The following is a 14519-nucleotide window of genomic DNA, read 5'->3' as shown; positions in this document are numbered from 1 at the left end:
AATATACACATATATATAGTGAGTATATATACACACATATATTTTAATTCAGTGAATACACATAAATGTTTATATATATGTGCCCAACATGCACGCAAACAACCTTCCACTCTTTCCTCCCAGATGAACACAATTAAAGTACCACTTCAGAAACCACTAATTTTTTTCCTTTGTGCCTTGGACCAGGCGTCCCCATCCCCCAGGCCACAGATCAGTAGTGGTGCGTGGCCTGTTAGGAACTGGGCTGCATAGCAGGAGGTGAGCCACCAGCCAGCGAACAAAGCTTCATCTGTATTTACAGCTGCTCCCCATGGCTCACATTACTGCCTGAGCTCTGCCATCTGTCAGATCATCAATGGCATCAGATCCTCATAACAGCCCAAACCCTACTGTGAACTGCGCTCACAAGGAGGAGAATCTAATGCCCGATGATCTGTCACTGCCTTCCGTCATCCCCAAATGGGACCGTCTAGTCACAGGAAAACAAACTCAGGGCTCCCACTGACTCTACATTATGGTGAGTTGTATAATTATTTCATTACGTATTACAATGTAATAATAATAGAAATAAAGTGCACAATAAATGTAATGTGCTTGAATTATCCTGAAACCACCCCTGCTGACCCCCCTCCCTGGTCCATGGAAAAATTACCTTCCAAAAAACCAGTCCCTGGTGCCAAAAAGGTTGGGGGCCGCTGCCTCAGACAGACAAAGTTTATTCACTATAGATTAATGACTAATGTCTTAGCCTTTTCACAAGATGGTGCCGAAGATGAAGAAGGAAGGTCTTGCCCCTCCGAAGCTGATGCCAAAGCAAAGGCTTTGGCCACAAGAAAAAGATTCATATGTCACCCTCTTTCTAGTGACCCAAGGCACTGTGGTTCTTGAAGCAGCCCAGGTATCCTTGGATGAACGCCCCCAGGAGAAACAAGCTTACTCACTCTGCCTCATCAGTTCCACTGACCACTGAGTCTGCTATGAAGAAGACAAAAAACAGCATCCCAATCGAGATGGATTGATGGATAACAGAATGATAGATTCAGAGTCTTGCTCTGTCACCCAGGCTAGAGTATTAATAATAGAGTATTAATGGCAGATTCTGGGGAGTGGGCATATGAATGCTCACGGTAAATTATTTTCAACTTTTCTGTATATTTGAAAGTCTTCATAATAAACTATAAAGGAAGTAATGTGCAAAAACAAAAAAGAAAACAATGATACACTTGGGTTCATTGTGGATGTCAAAGTCAACAAACAAGCACCAGATCAAATAGGCTACGAAAGAGCTTTATGACTGCTGTGGCCAAGGTCAACACCCTGATCAGGCCTGGTGGAGAGAACGCATATGTTCAACTGCCTCCTGATTTACGTTTCGGATGTGGCCAAGAAAACTGGGATCATCTAAGTTGAGTCCAACTGGCTAATTCTAAATATTCACCAGAAAAATCATCATTTAAGAATAATAGTAATAAAGACTTGATGGCTCCTATCTCAGACTGCCTGGGTTCAAATCCAGGCTCTATCACCTAGCAGTTAAAGTTACTTAACTTTCCTGTGCCTCAGTAGCCTCACCTATAAAACGAAAAAATCTTCCTCACAGGAACGTTTGGAATATTAAAGGAGTTAACACATATCAAATAATTAAAGCCTAAAGGTTCAATGAGGACAGGAATTTTTGTGTTTTATTCATTGCCATATCCCTAACTTATAGAAGAGTGTTTGGTACATACCAGATGCTCAATAAATTTCTACTGAATGAATAACCAATATCTGGATTGTCAAAACTGAATAACTGTTGGGTATTATTTTATGTATGCTATAAAAGTTCTTCATTCCCATTTCAATCATTCCCTGTCCACTAATTAATGCCATTTTCACTTTGGGAGCCATGGCACTTTCCTATAATGACACAAGATGGCAGCATCACTCTCCTTTTAAGTTATCAGCCATGCTCTAGTTTGACCAATTTTGGAAATTCTCTGAAGCATTTTTATTTGCAAGTTCCTCCATCCATTCTACTTTTTTTTTTTTAATGAACAACATTAACTGTTTGAATTACCATAAGATTACCTCCTAACTGCTCTAATTTCTAGCTAAGGAAAGATTACTACTTGTAAAAAGGTAAAAATGTTGACATGAATCCAAGACTGCTTTCCGGTGCCACTACGATTTTGTGTCCTTAAAGCTCCCTTTCTGTAACAAAAAGTTGCTTGACAAATTATGAAGCCAAATGCTGTTTCAAAGACACACGGTGCAACAATGCTGTTCCCTTCCAAGCCTGTAAGAAATTACAAACAAAATACAACTTCCCCTCTGTCTCTTTACTAAAGACATGAAGCTAATTCTTCAGTCCCTCTAAGTTACTCTGTGAATTCACTGTTGAACAGCAGAAATTTCTGAGCACCTTTCAGTGTGAGACCTTGTGGGGTAAAGAAAAAACCTTTAGTTTAGAAATTAAGAGACCTGGATTCTAGTGGCTCTTTAGAAATCTTCTCACCTCCAACTTTAATCAAATCTCCTATCTTTCCAAGATTCAGTTTCCTTATTTCTAAAACAAGGAAAATAATATCCGCCTTACCTATTCGGAAACGAGATCAGTAAATGTAAATGGCATTATAAACTGTAAGGAGTATAACTGTATTATAAATATTATAAACTGTAAAGCATTATACACTTCACCCTGCATGAGCTAATGTTAGAATCATTTTCATTTTACCTATGGGGAAAACCAGTTCTATCCAGTTAAGTGAGCTTGCCTCAGTTTTCTCATCTGTAAAATGGGACTAATGAGAGCAACTCCACCTACTTCAGTGAGTTGTAAGGATAAAATAAGATAATAGAGGTGAAAGTGCTTTTAAAATGAAAGTACTTTCACTTGTACTCTCACAAGATTATTAGCTTAAGCAAATGGCTTTTCTTGGATTTCACAAACAGTTCTGAAGGAAACAACGTATAAGTAAATCGTTCAAGAAAATAAGTATTTTGAATTATTACTTTCTGAAACCTCAAGAAATTGCATATTTTAAAAAGACAGGAGTTGAGAGGCTGAAGATGTTATTTTATGTAGGGAAAGATGACTACAATTAAGTGGTTATATTCAAGGTGGTACTTCATAAATGCATTTTAAATAGCTGTATTTAAATGAGGTATTTTGTAGAAATAAAGTGTTCATTGAAAATATTAACATTCAACTTGCCAGACGCAGTGGTTCACGCCTGTAATCCCAGCACTTTGGGAGACCAAGGTGGGCAGACCACTTGAGGCCAGGTGTTCAAGACTAGCCTGGCCAACATGGCAAAACCCCGTCTGAAGTAAAAATACAAAAATTAGCCAGGCTTGGTGGCCATGCCTGTAATCCCAGCTACTTGGGTGTCTGTGGCATGAGAATCGCTTGAACCCAGGAGGGCTGCTGCGAGCCAAGATCGCATCACTGCACTCCAGCCTGGATGACAGAGCAAGACTCTGTCTCAAAGAAAAAAAAAAATTAACATTCAACTAATATTTATTGATTGCCTATTGTGTATCAAGCATTTTCAAATGTACTATTTCATTTTATAATTTTTAACCATCCTCAGAACTAGAGAAAAATGCCAGTCCCATTTAAAAGTTGAGGAAACTGTGGTTCAGGGAGGTTATTCAGTTTGCCTCAGGTCAAACAGCAGAACCAAGGTTTTCTGACTTCCAATCCCCTGCCCCTTCCTGCCTTTTCTCAGGAGTATTACTGTAAATGTTTCCATTCAGTCCTCTGGAAGCATGCGTGATATCAAATCCAACACTTATAGCAGCAAACTAGCAATTTTTGTTTTAGTAAAAAACCAGAGGTGGAATATGAATGTAACAGTTTGGAAGAATCTGGATAAATAAGCACTTCTTAGCCAAAACGTCTATGTCTTCTTAATTTCAATGGCTTAAGAAACTTAGGCTCTTACCTTTTGACTATACAATTTTATATAAAGGGACTCAGCTACTTTCCTCTTAAATATTTCTACTTTCCTCTTAAATATTTCTAGAGCCAATTCATATCTTTTCAAAACTAAAAATAATTAATTATTAAATATTAGGAGTCAAAAAGAGAGAGAAAGAAAATTATGAGGTAAAGAGAGATCTTAGAAATGAAAGCTATTTAAGTCTGTTAGGAGGTATCAGTTATGTAAGGATGATGTGCTGTTGTTGCCACACGTAATAAGTCAATCTTAAAAAGGCATTTATCCCCGCTGATGTTATAGTTTTTATACAGACCAATTTAATGAACTGGATGTCATTTTAATGTGTGAATTTTGGTAAGTTTGTTTGCCAGAAAGTCTAATTACTTAATTACCTTGAAATGACACCATTCTAAATTATCAAGTCTGTTTTGCTGCATTTTATTTGCTGGCAAGATTATTCAACTTTAGGATTTAAGGCAAAGAGGCCTTCAAATTTATATGTCTGGTTAGTTGCTTTATTTCCCATTATCCAAATAATGATATTGACACTATATTTTATTAGCTGTTCAAATCAGTTTTATAATAACAAGTATTTGTAGCGATCCCTTGAAGAGTTATCCAAATATAATACCTGTTTGCATAGAACTACATACATCAATGAACACTATGATCTTTTAGTTATGGAAAAATAGCCCACAGAGCCTTATAAACGGAAATATAAAACTCTTATTTAAACATCCATTTATTTTCCCTTTTATCTGCTTTTGGAATAACAGACTTTGTGAGACAGAGTCTCCCTCTGTTGCTCAGACTGGAGTGCAGTGGCATGATCTAGGTTCACTGCAACATCCACCTCCCCAGTTAAAGCGATTCTTGTGTCTCAGCCTCAGGGAGTAGCTGGGACTATGGGTCTGCACCACCACACCAGTATTTTTAGTAAAGATGGGGTTTCACCATGTTTGCCAGGCTGGTCTTGGAGTCCTGGCCTCAAGTGATCTACCTGTCTTGGCCTCCCAAAGAGCTAGGATTATGGGCATGAGCCACTGCACCCAGCCAGTCTGACTTTTAGAAATATGTGTATTCTTAAATTGATAAAAGTCATTTCACAGATAAGGAAAAGCAGACAGGAAACATACAGGGAGGTACCTATAAAATTCATGTAGTCACTATTTCTTTTTTTGGCTTAGGATTTCACCTTTATTTATTGCGGTATCAAGGTCAAGTCTCTCCCCTCATAGAGCTAACAATCTTTGAGGGACAAATTATGACCACCTGCAAGTAAGACCAGCCACTATATTCCACTGCACATGACACTGTCTTATTATTTCACTTTGCAAGTAATCTCATTATTTGCAAAGTGAAGCAATCAGACAGGGCCGTGTCCAGTGGAATAAGACCTTGAGTGTCTACTCAAGGTCTTTTAGAGTTCAAAGGAGGGAAAGATCAGAGAGGCCTGCAGTTTCAAGAAAGCTTGCTTTTAGATTGGAATTCCAAAAGCATGGTTTGGTGACTAAGAATTTCAAGGATAATTATAATTACAAAGACTGTTGAGTAGGCAAAGACCCTGAAATCCTGAAATTCCTCTTAGAATGTCAATAATTATGAACCTGGCCTTGTTTGGCTTACACTCTTTTAACATTTCAAGAGAAGGTGTTTCTCAATAAAAAGCTATCTCAAGAATCTATCCTCTGAACTACCTTGGCTTTTACCTGTGCTATTTGAATTGAGAGTGCTGTGTCTGATTTGCAGTTGGATGCTTCAGCTCCAAAACTTCTTGGGAGAGGCAGATCTTCTTACTTCCAGAAGATAGCAATGTTGTCTTTCTTCGCAAGCCCCACTTACTAATTGGTCCCAACTTGAACTTCATTCAGTACACAGCAAATCCTGTGCTAGGTACCAGAGAGATGCCGTGGCGTGGATAACCTACACAGCTTGCTAGTTTTTAACCATCTGTAACACCAAATCAGGCCGAGGTAGGCTCAGGCCTGTAATCCCAGCACTTTGGGAGGTCAAGGCGGGCGGATCATGAAGTCAGGAGTTTGAAACCAGCCTGACCAACATGGTGAAACCCCATCTCTACTAAAAACACAAAAACTAGCTGGGCGTGGTGGCGCGTGCCTGTAATGTCAGCTACTCAGGGGGCTGAGGCAGGACAATCCCTTGAACCCGGGAGGCGGAGATTGCAGTGAGCCAAGATTGCGCCACTGCACTCCAGCCTGGGCAACAGAGTGAGACACCACCTTAAGGGGGGAAAAGAAAACAGTTATAAGCAAAGTGAAGTTAATTCTGTGCAGGAGTCAAGAAAGTACTCAGAGAAGAGGTGACATTTCAGAGGATACTAAAGCAAGAGAAGCACTTTCCTAAGTAGAGGAGGAAAGGGTATGCATTATAGGCAGAGCATGTAGGAGAGCAGGGGTGTGTAGTGTGAAAGGATTGTACCAGAAAGGGCAATTGTACCAGAAAGGGTTGATGGTGGCTGCATATAAAGTTATCAAAACCCAAAATAAGTCAGTGTAAGAAAGAACATGATTTGTGTAATCTATCAAAAAGCTACAAATATTTCCATTTCTGGATGCACACAAACAGCCACCTGGAGAAAACAACCATTTACTGTCCACTGTGCCCAGCTCCGTGCTAGGCACTATAGAATATACAAGGGAAGGCCCTTGCCCTGGAAATGTTTATTCTCTTTCTAGAAAAAAGATTAACTCACATAAAATAATTAAAAATAAGATGCCAGCCTCTAAGGAAAAGCGTTAGATTGTCTGAAACTCAAGCAGGGAGCATTTTGGCTGCCCTGGAATTCCCCATAATAGTGCAAGTACTCTTGGGGCCAGGAGAGGGGTTGGATGGCCTGACTCCTTCACCCAGAAAAAAGGTAATGGCTAACCCTCATAGAGCACTTCCTACGTACTGGGCACTGTTCTAGGAGCTTACATGGACTAACAAATTAAGTCTTCACAACCACTCTATATGAAAAGGAATAGTTAGCTCTATTTACATATGGGGAAACTGAGGCACAGAGTCACAGGATTGAAATCCAGGAGATGTGGTTCCACAGTCGTGCAGTCTTTTTCATCTTAGTATTCTCAAAATCTAGCACAGTACCCAGTGCTGGATGTTAAGATCTTAAACAAACAAACAAAAAACTAGTTTTCCTTAAAAATTATATTTTCAGGGTAATACAATTCAAGTCACAACAAAGACGTGAAGGCCTCACGTTTGTAAGGGAGGAAAAATGCATTTTAGTCGTACAGCCCTAACTTTTACTTGACCCAAGGCCAGCAAGAAAATGTTTCTTTTTATTTGTATATATTTTTTCTTTGGTGACAATTTGGTGTTTCTGAACGCTAGGGGCTCCCGGTTTCTCTGGTTTGAGAGCAACTTTTCCTTTTAGGACTTTTTTTTTTGAAGGGGGTGGGGGAAAATGTGGCCTTAATTATCCTACGTCTTAGGCAGCTTAAGGAAGGGGCTGTGCTTTCAGAATCCCATCCGAGCCAAGTAAGGAGGTCCCTCTTTCTCTCTCCCCCCACGTCTTCTCTTTTTAAAGGACCTCGTGAAATAGAAGTGCAGAAAACAAACCCAGGCGATCACAGCAGCAGCCGCCGCGGGCAGCAGCACCAACAGCAGGAGGAGCAGGAGGAGGAGGAGGAGGAGGCAAAGTTGGAGTTGGGGCTGGCGCTCCGGAGTTGCTGGACTCAGCGCAGCTCCCATTCATTAAGGAACCAGCTGCGGAGGAAGGTGGCGGAGCGCCCGCGCTGCCCACTCGCTCGCTCGCGCACTCAGACGCGCGCCAGCCCAGCGCGCCCCAAGCTGCGCAGCTCTGCAAAAGTTTCTGCTCGGGATCTGGCTCTCTTCCCCTTGGACTTTCGAACGATTTGGGGTTGAGAGAGGAAAGCAGAGGCGCGCAGGAGGAGCAGAAAACACCACATTCTGCAGTTGGAGGCAGGCAGCCCGGGCTGCACTCTCGCCGCCGCGCCCGGAGCCCGGGCCGACCGGCCACTCTCCGCAGCAGCCTCGGCCAGGAGGCGACTCGGGCGCCTGGGTGTGTGGCTGCTATTGCGGGACGTCTTCGCGAGGCGGGAGGCTCGCGCCGCAGCCAGCGCCATGCAAAACTACAAGTACGACAAAGCGATCGTCCCGGAGAGCAAGAACGGCGGCAGCCCGGCGCTCAACAACAACCCGAGGAGGAGCGGCAGCAAGCGGGTGCTGCTCATCTGCCTCGACCTCTTCTGCCTCTTCATGGGTGAGCCCAGCCCCGCTGTCCCTCGGCCCCTCGGCCCTCGGCGCGCGTCCCAGCCCAGCCCGGGGCCGCGCCGCGCCGCGCTGTCAGCTCCGGGGGGCCCCCGCAGCCTTCCTGGGGAGCCTTCGCGCCGCCCGGGCCCGAAGCCCCCGCCCTCCCCGATCCCACCGACTTCCTGGCCTGTACTTGAGTGGGTCTGGGCATGCTTAAGCGTTCGTGGGCAACTGTTAAACCAGCTCGATAAAAGTCGTCTCCAGGTTGGAAGCCCGGGCGGAATCCCGCGGAAGGTGTGGGTTAGTCCTTTTAGCGTAGGGGAAGTTGGTTGAGCCGTGCTCTAGGGCCAGCGTATGGCTGGTCGCCCTCCATCCGAGTGAAATGGATCGCCCCGAGAGCCGGGCTCCTGCCTGGAGCCGAGCTGCCTTACCGCGGCTGTATGTAAACATCCAACCCTTCCGCCTTTGCTGCCCAGGCTCGCCAGACTGGCTAGCCGGCCTTTTCACTTGCTTCTCTCCTGGAGGTGCTCTCCCCGGGCTTGGTGCTGGGCACGGCTTCGGCAATCACTTGAGTGCCTACTGTGTGCCAGGTGGTAGGCGGCTTCACGGGCATCAGTTTTAGCTCGCCCACTCCCTGACTTGGTGCAGCAGGGATGATGAGCCCCATTTCCCTGATGGGCACGTTGAGGCACTGGGAAAGCCAGCTGCGATCTTGTTTGGGGACCACAAATTTAATTGCACTCCCAGAAAGTTGAGGCGATGATCCATTTCTGTTTTCCAAGGTCGTTGAGAGCCACAGCTGAAAGAGCGGTGGGAGTTAAAGGAATTGGAGTGGGAGAGTGAGGAGGATTTATGAACTCGGTAGGAGAGGGAGAAAGCGCTTCACACGAATGAACAGGACTTCCAAGGTTGAAGTCAGCCTAGGATTTTTTTTTTTTTTTAAAGCGAATCATGGTGTAATGGAAAGCGCACAGTACTTGTCATCAGAACACTGCCGCTCTTGCCACTTGCTGGGTGTGCCACCTAACTGCCTCATGGGCCTCAGTTTCCTCTGAGTTGAATGAGTGGGTTGAAGTAGATGCTCTCCGAGGCCCCTTCCTGCATTAAGAACTCGGATCTGGTCCAGGAGCTGTTCTGCCAACTCTGCTAACTGAAGAAACATCTGTGTTCCCAATTCAGTTCCCTTAAAATAGAACTCCTGCACGGAGACCTAAGTCCCCTTTGAAATGGATTTGTCCTTGCAGATTTTGCAGACCAGAGACTTCTTAGGCTGGAGTTACACCTCCCTGGTGTTCATGACTCTTGCTGTATGTAGCACTGTCCTTATTGTGCAGTGTCCTCTTGATGGTCCATAGTAAAGAAAGATAGGATTCTTAGAGTTTAAAAATAAGGACAGTCCCCTTCAGTTAAGGAGAGACAGCTGAAGGTATAATTGTGTTCTGTGGAAGAGTGGAAGGGAAGAAAGGTCACTGTAGTTCAGGTGGCACATCCCATTTCCACATCTCTCAATATTAATTCAACATTAAGATGCTATGTAAAGGAATTGTCACTGGGGGGCCTACCTTCCTGAAGGCAGCTGGCTTATTATCATGCACAGTGGGACAGATTACTACTTAAAGTCTTGTAATCAAGCTGTTGAATTTTTAAAAGACCCTCCTTGGTCCTAGGGGAGTATAAGGAAGCACTAAACACATGGAAGCTGTTTGCTGTAAACTTGACTGGAACTCCGTGTGTTTATTCAGTGTGTTTTGTTGGTGGCAGGGAAAGCTCTTTCTAGACTGCCTGTGCAGGATACTCTCCTACCTCCTACTTTGTGATTAAGAAAGCAGAGCTAGAACATGCTTGACAGCCTTTGTACAATTTCCTTTCCACCCTTGTGATTTCAGAAGGCAGTCCCAAGAGGTGGTGTCTTATGAAAGGGAAAAGGAAAGAGATGTAAAGGAATTTGCAAAAAGACACACCCATCAGCTATAGTTTAGCCAGGGATGTAAAAACCCAAGCTACTCTGTTGTACATAGAAGGTGTAAAAAAGGTGTGTGTGCGTGCATACATGTGTGGGCACACGCACATTTCAGTTCTTCATTTGCCCCACCTATCTCCCATCCCCTCAAAGCTAATATTCTAACCTGTTGATTATATTTATTCACTGTTGGTCCTATGTTTGAACAAAATGATTTTGTTTATCTCCAAAAAGCAATAAGCTGTCACGACCACGTATTTTATTATAGAGGCACATAGCTACTTGTTTTAAGGGGTGCTTTGCCATGAAAACCATGGCAACATTTTCAAAGTGACTTATTGATCAGTGTCTCCCCTGAGCACAGGCCAATCACAGTATCGCTAATTAAATGTCTCTTAAACACCTTTAATAGGAAAAATTCTTTGCAAGAGAAACATTATTTAGGTGAGATATTTATGCAGGAGAACTCTATTTGGCTTCCAAAAGAAAAATTAATAGTACAACATGTGATTTTAATATTCCACACATCACTGTCCTAAAAAAAATTGTTTCCACTTTTTGCCTAAGACCGTCAGTATGATTTAATTTTTATATAGTTTATTGATCATATGGTCTGGATTACAGGGCACTAATATATTAAGAAGAGAGACAGTTTTCTGTTTCTTCTCCCACAAGAATATACACCAAGCTTCATCTAGTATCTGGAAAAAATAAAAGTTGATGTGCTATGTCAGTGTTATGTAAGTGGAAATATGCAAGTAGTTTAACTTGTTTCACATACCTTTTTAGAACGTTAAATTCTTAGTGAAAAGACAGAAGTCCACTCTCGTTGGAAAGCCAAGACAATCTGGTGTCAAATAACACCAGTGGGAGTTTACCCTTCATTGGACAGCTATCTTTGCAGATTAATTGCTTTTAAATACAGTTATGAATCTTTGCGTGATAGGTTTTTCTGAAATTGATTTTGTTTTCCTTTTAATTAAGTAATGTTTATCACCTCCTGGTTTTTGTACATTGATTGTGGTGGATGGGGTTACAGGAGAGCGACAAACAATTCCCAGGTAAGAAGGGAGGAACAATTATTGTCTTTCTAAGCTCTGTTAGTCTCTTTTTTATATAAATTCATATATACACTCTTTAATGCAACCCCTATGAATAGATTATCTCCGTTTTATAAACCAGAAACCATGTCTTAGAAAAGGGAAGGATAGATTAACAGTGAAGTCAATTTGAATTGATCCCCAATTCTCAGTTTAGCGTGAGTGGAGTCCTTTCCCCCATCTGAAGAATCTTGAAATTGAGGTTCTCATCAGAAAATTCTGAAGCTCAGTTTGCAGAAAGTTCTGCCTCTCCAGATTTCCCAGTTACCCATTTGCACCAAAGCAGAAAAACAAAGTTGGTCCCAGTCTTCCGGTCAGTGAAACAGAATTTGGGTGGTCAGCAACCATGCTATTTAATTTGGTTGCTCCACCACGTTTTCGGATGTTTTTTGATTTCCAACTAAATGGTTGAGCTAAAATTCTAGAACTGGTTCTATATATGGGATACATAGAGTCATAATTTATTATTACTTACTTTTAACAGTGAGAGAAGGGCAGCATGGTATTGTGAAAAGAGACACTTAGAAGCTTCAGGTTTCAGGTTGGCCAGTTGCGTTGTGTGGATGAGTTGGTTTTCTGTGTGTCTCAGTTTTTTTCCATCTGCAAAATGATTGTGTGGTTTTATGTCTAATGTTGCCATTAAACATGCGGTGAGCGATTTCTAGTAGAGGCTTGACATTAGAGACTTGACATATGCTGAATGTCTACCTTATGCATCTACTCTGCTGAGCTCTTCATTATATATTAGCTCTGTGAATCATCACGAACTAGAGACAGGCATTATAGTCTTGTACTGCCACTGCACTGTACAGCTTTGGAGAAATTCATTAAAATTTTCTGAGTCTCAGTTTCTTTATCATTGCAAAAAAAGGGAAGGAACTAGACCAACTTTCAGTGTCCTTCCATCTCTAACAATTTTATAAGCCTAGGCTGGTAGATATTGTGATGTAGAAACCTACTCACTGCCTCTCGTGGACCATTTGTCATTAATTGAATTGTTATATATGTATGACCAAAGAATTGATGTTGAAAATTAGCTTAAGTTGGTGTTAATTCTGGAGGGGAGGTAAGCATTGCTTTTACTAAGGTTAAGGCAATACCATGAGAAACTGACAAGGTTTTTCCTCGGCCATATGTGTCCTTTCACCTACTTCCTGAAATTTACATATTTTCATTAATCAACTGGTAAACTGCCTAGCCAACCATCCTACACAGATGAAAATAAAGAAAAGAGCCTCAGTTGGGTACAGTGGCTTACCCCTGTAATCGCAGCACTTTGGGAGGCAGAGGCAGGAGGATTACTTGAGCTAAGGAGTTCGAGATCAGCTTGGGCAATATAGTAAGACCTTGTCTCTACAAAGAAATCAAAAATTAACTGGGCGTGGTGGTGCAAGCCTGCAGCTGTAGCCTCTCTTCTTGGGAGGCTAAGGCAGGAGGATACCTTGAGACTAGGAGTTGGAGGCTGCAGTGAGCCATGATTGTGTCGCTGCACTCCAGCCTAGGATGATTTAGTAGGTAAGCCCTGTTGACTTTTCTAGTATGGTTAAAAACTTTTTCTTCACTGTCCAAAATGGTTAGGGTGTTTTTTTTTTTTTTTTTTGTCTGTTTGTTTTTTTGATACAGAGTCTTGCTCTGTCACCCAGGCTGGAGTGCAATGGCGCGATCTTGGCTCACTGCAACCTCTGCCTCCCGAGTTCAAGCAATTCTCCTGCCTCAGCCTCCTGAGTAGCTGGGACTACAGGCGCGAGCCACCATGCCTGGCTAATTTTTTGTATTTTTGGTAGAGACAGGGTTTCACCGTGTTAGCCAAGATGGTCTTGATCTCCTGACTTTGTGATCTGCTCGCCTTGGCCTCCCAGAGTGCTGGGATTACAGGTGTGATGAACCCTTTTGATTGCCTGTCAATTTTAGATTCTTCCTTTACCCTTTCCTGTGCAGTTGTTTGGGCTAGGAAGCCCAGTTGGTGATAGCGTGATGCTAATGAGACCATAGTCAAGGGCTTCTTCCCTGTGTAGGCAGTTATATTTATGGAGAAACCCTGTCCTTTGTGTCAGTTCAATCCAGTACACATTATTTGAGGAGTAATACTTTATTTTGGGGTTGCCTATTACACCAGTATTTCATAAACTCACCTAACATGGGGCCTATCTGGTATGAAATACAGATTCTTGGACTCTTCTCCAGGATATTCAAATTCAGCTGGCTTTGAGCCAGGACCTGGGATTCTGTATTTTATAAACACTGCTGGTGATTCTTATCAGGCCAATTTTAGAATCACTATGTTGTTTAACAGCTGATATCTTAAGGGCAATTTAATTATGTAGTGGGCTTTTTGTCCCTGTACTGAATGTTCTGGCATTTTCTGCATTGTTCGGTTGTCTATACTTTTTTGTTTGTTTGTTCGTTTGTGACCAGTGCACTTGTCTTTTTCAGAAAAGATAATCAAGCTTGCTAGAATTCTTTCGAACGGAAAATTACCTCTGGGGGCAGACCTGAAGGTGTCCCGTGACTTTCAGTGCAAACACTTGGTGTTGTTTCTAAAGCAAGAGGCCAAAATCTTTATGTATTTTCTGGTTGTAAACCGAACTCTACGTAGTTGAAGTTGCCGGCCATGTGACCCCTTTGGATAAATGAGGTGTTAATTTTAAATATTTTCTTTTGAGATATTGAAGTTTGTGCGTGAGTGCAAGGTGAAGCAGGAATAAATTAGATTCCTAAATAAAGCCTTTAGAAGATAAAATAAGCTTAGCAAAGTAGTATAGAAACAATACAAGCTTTGGATTTCCCCAAATCTGAGTTTGAATCCTGACATAAAGCTGACAGCCACCTTTTGCCAACGTGTAATTTGGGCAAAAATTATTTAACCTCCTCCAGGCTTTAGTTTCCTCATCTGTAAAATAAACAAGCCTGGTAATACCTGTTTGTTGTGAAACTCAGGTAAGATAATGAATCTAAAAGCATTTTGAAAAGTTCAAAGTCACGTTATCATCATCAGGTAGGAATTAAGTTGCTATTGTTCTTCATAGAGTCGAATTTTCATTTTCTTCCCAGTTTTCTTACTCCTCAATGGTTCTATAAAATCTTTTATATCTTGGCAGCAAAGTTGCCTGAACTATATTAAGGAAAAAGATTCTGAGAAGAATCCCAAGAAAACACCAAGCAGAGTGGACACAAATGTTTTCCATTAGCTAAAGGAAAGCAGTGGCAGGTTTCCTGACCCTTTCTGGAAAAGTCAAAGTGCAGGAACCTCAATAGGCTTTGGTGGTTGCATTCTTCTCCTTTGAAAGGGAGAAGGCC

General features: G+C 42.2%; 1 protein-coding gene across 2 annotated transcripts in view; it reads left to right on the top strand.

Annotated features, from left to right (window-relative positions):
- Nucleotides 1–14519, top strand: part of PPAP2B (phosphatidic acid phosphatase type 2B) — a 151833-nt gene that overhangs the window by 59661 nt on the left and 77653 nt on the right. The window contains exon 2 of one of the 2 annotated variants that reach the window (XM_011973843.1): nucleotides 7477–8172. In XM_011973843.1, the coding sequence (XP_011829233.1) occupies nucleotides 8034–8172 (139 nt within the window). In that variant the 5' untranslated portion in view covers nucleotides 7477–8033. Of the gene's footprint in view, nucleotides 1–7086; nucleotides 8173–14519 lie in introns of those variants that run through there. The other variant, XM_011973842.1, reaches the window with a different exon arrangement.

Source organism: Mandrillus leucophaeus, unplaced genomic scaffold (genome assembly GCF_000951045.1).
Source record: "Mandrillus leucophaeus isolate KB7577 unplaced genomic scaffold, Mleu.le_1.0 Scaffold14, whole genome shotgun sequence".
In the NCBI taxonomy this organism is placed as follows: Eukaryota; Metazoa; Chordata; class Mammalia; order Primates; family Cercopithecidae; genus Mandrillus; species Mandrillus leucophaeus.
Note: the sequence above shows the minus strand (reverse complement) of the source record. Positions and strands in the feature narration are given on the sequence as shown.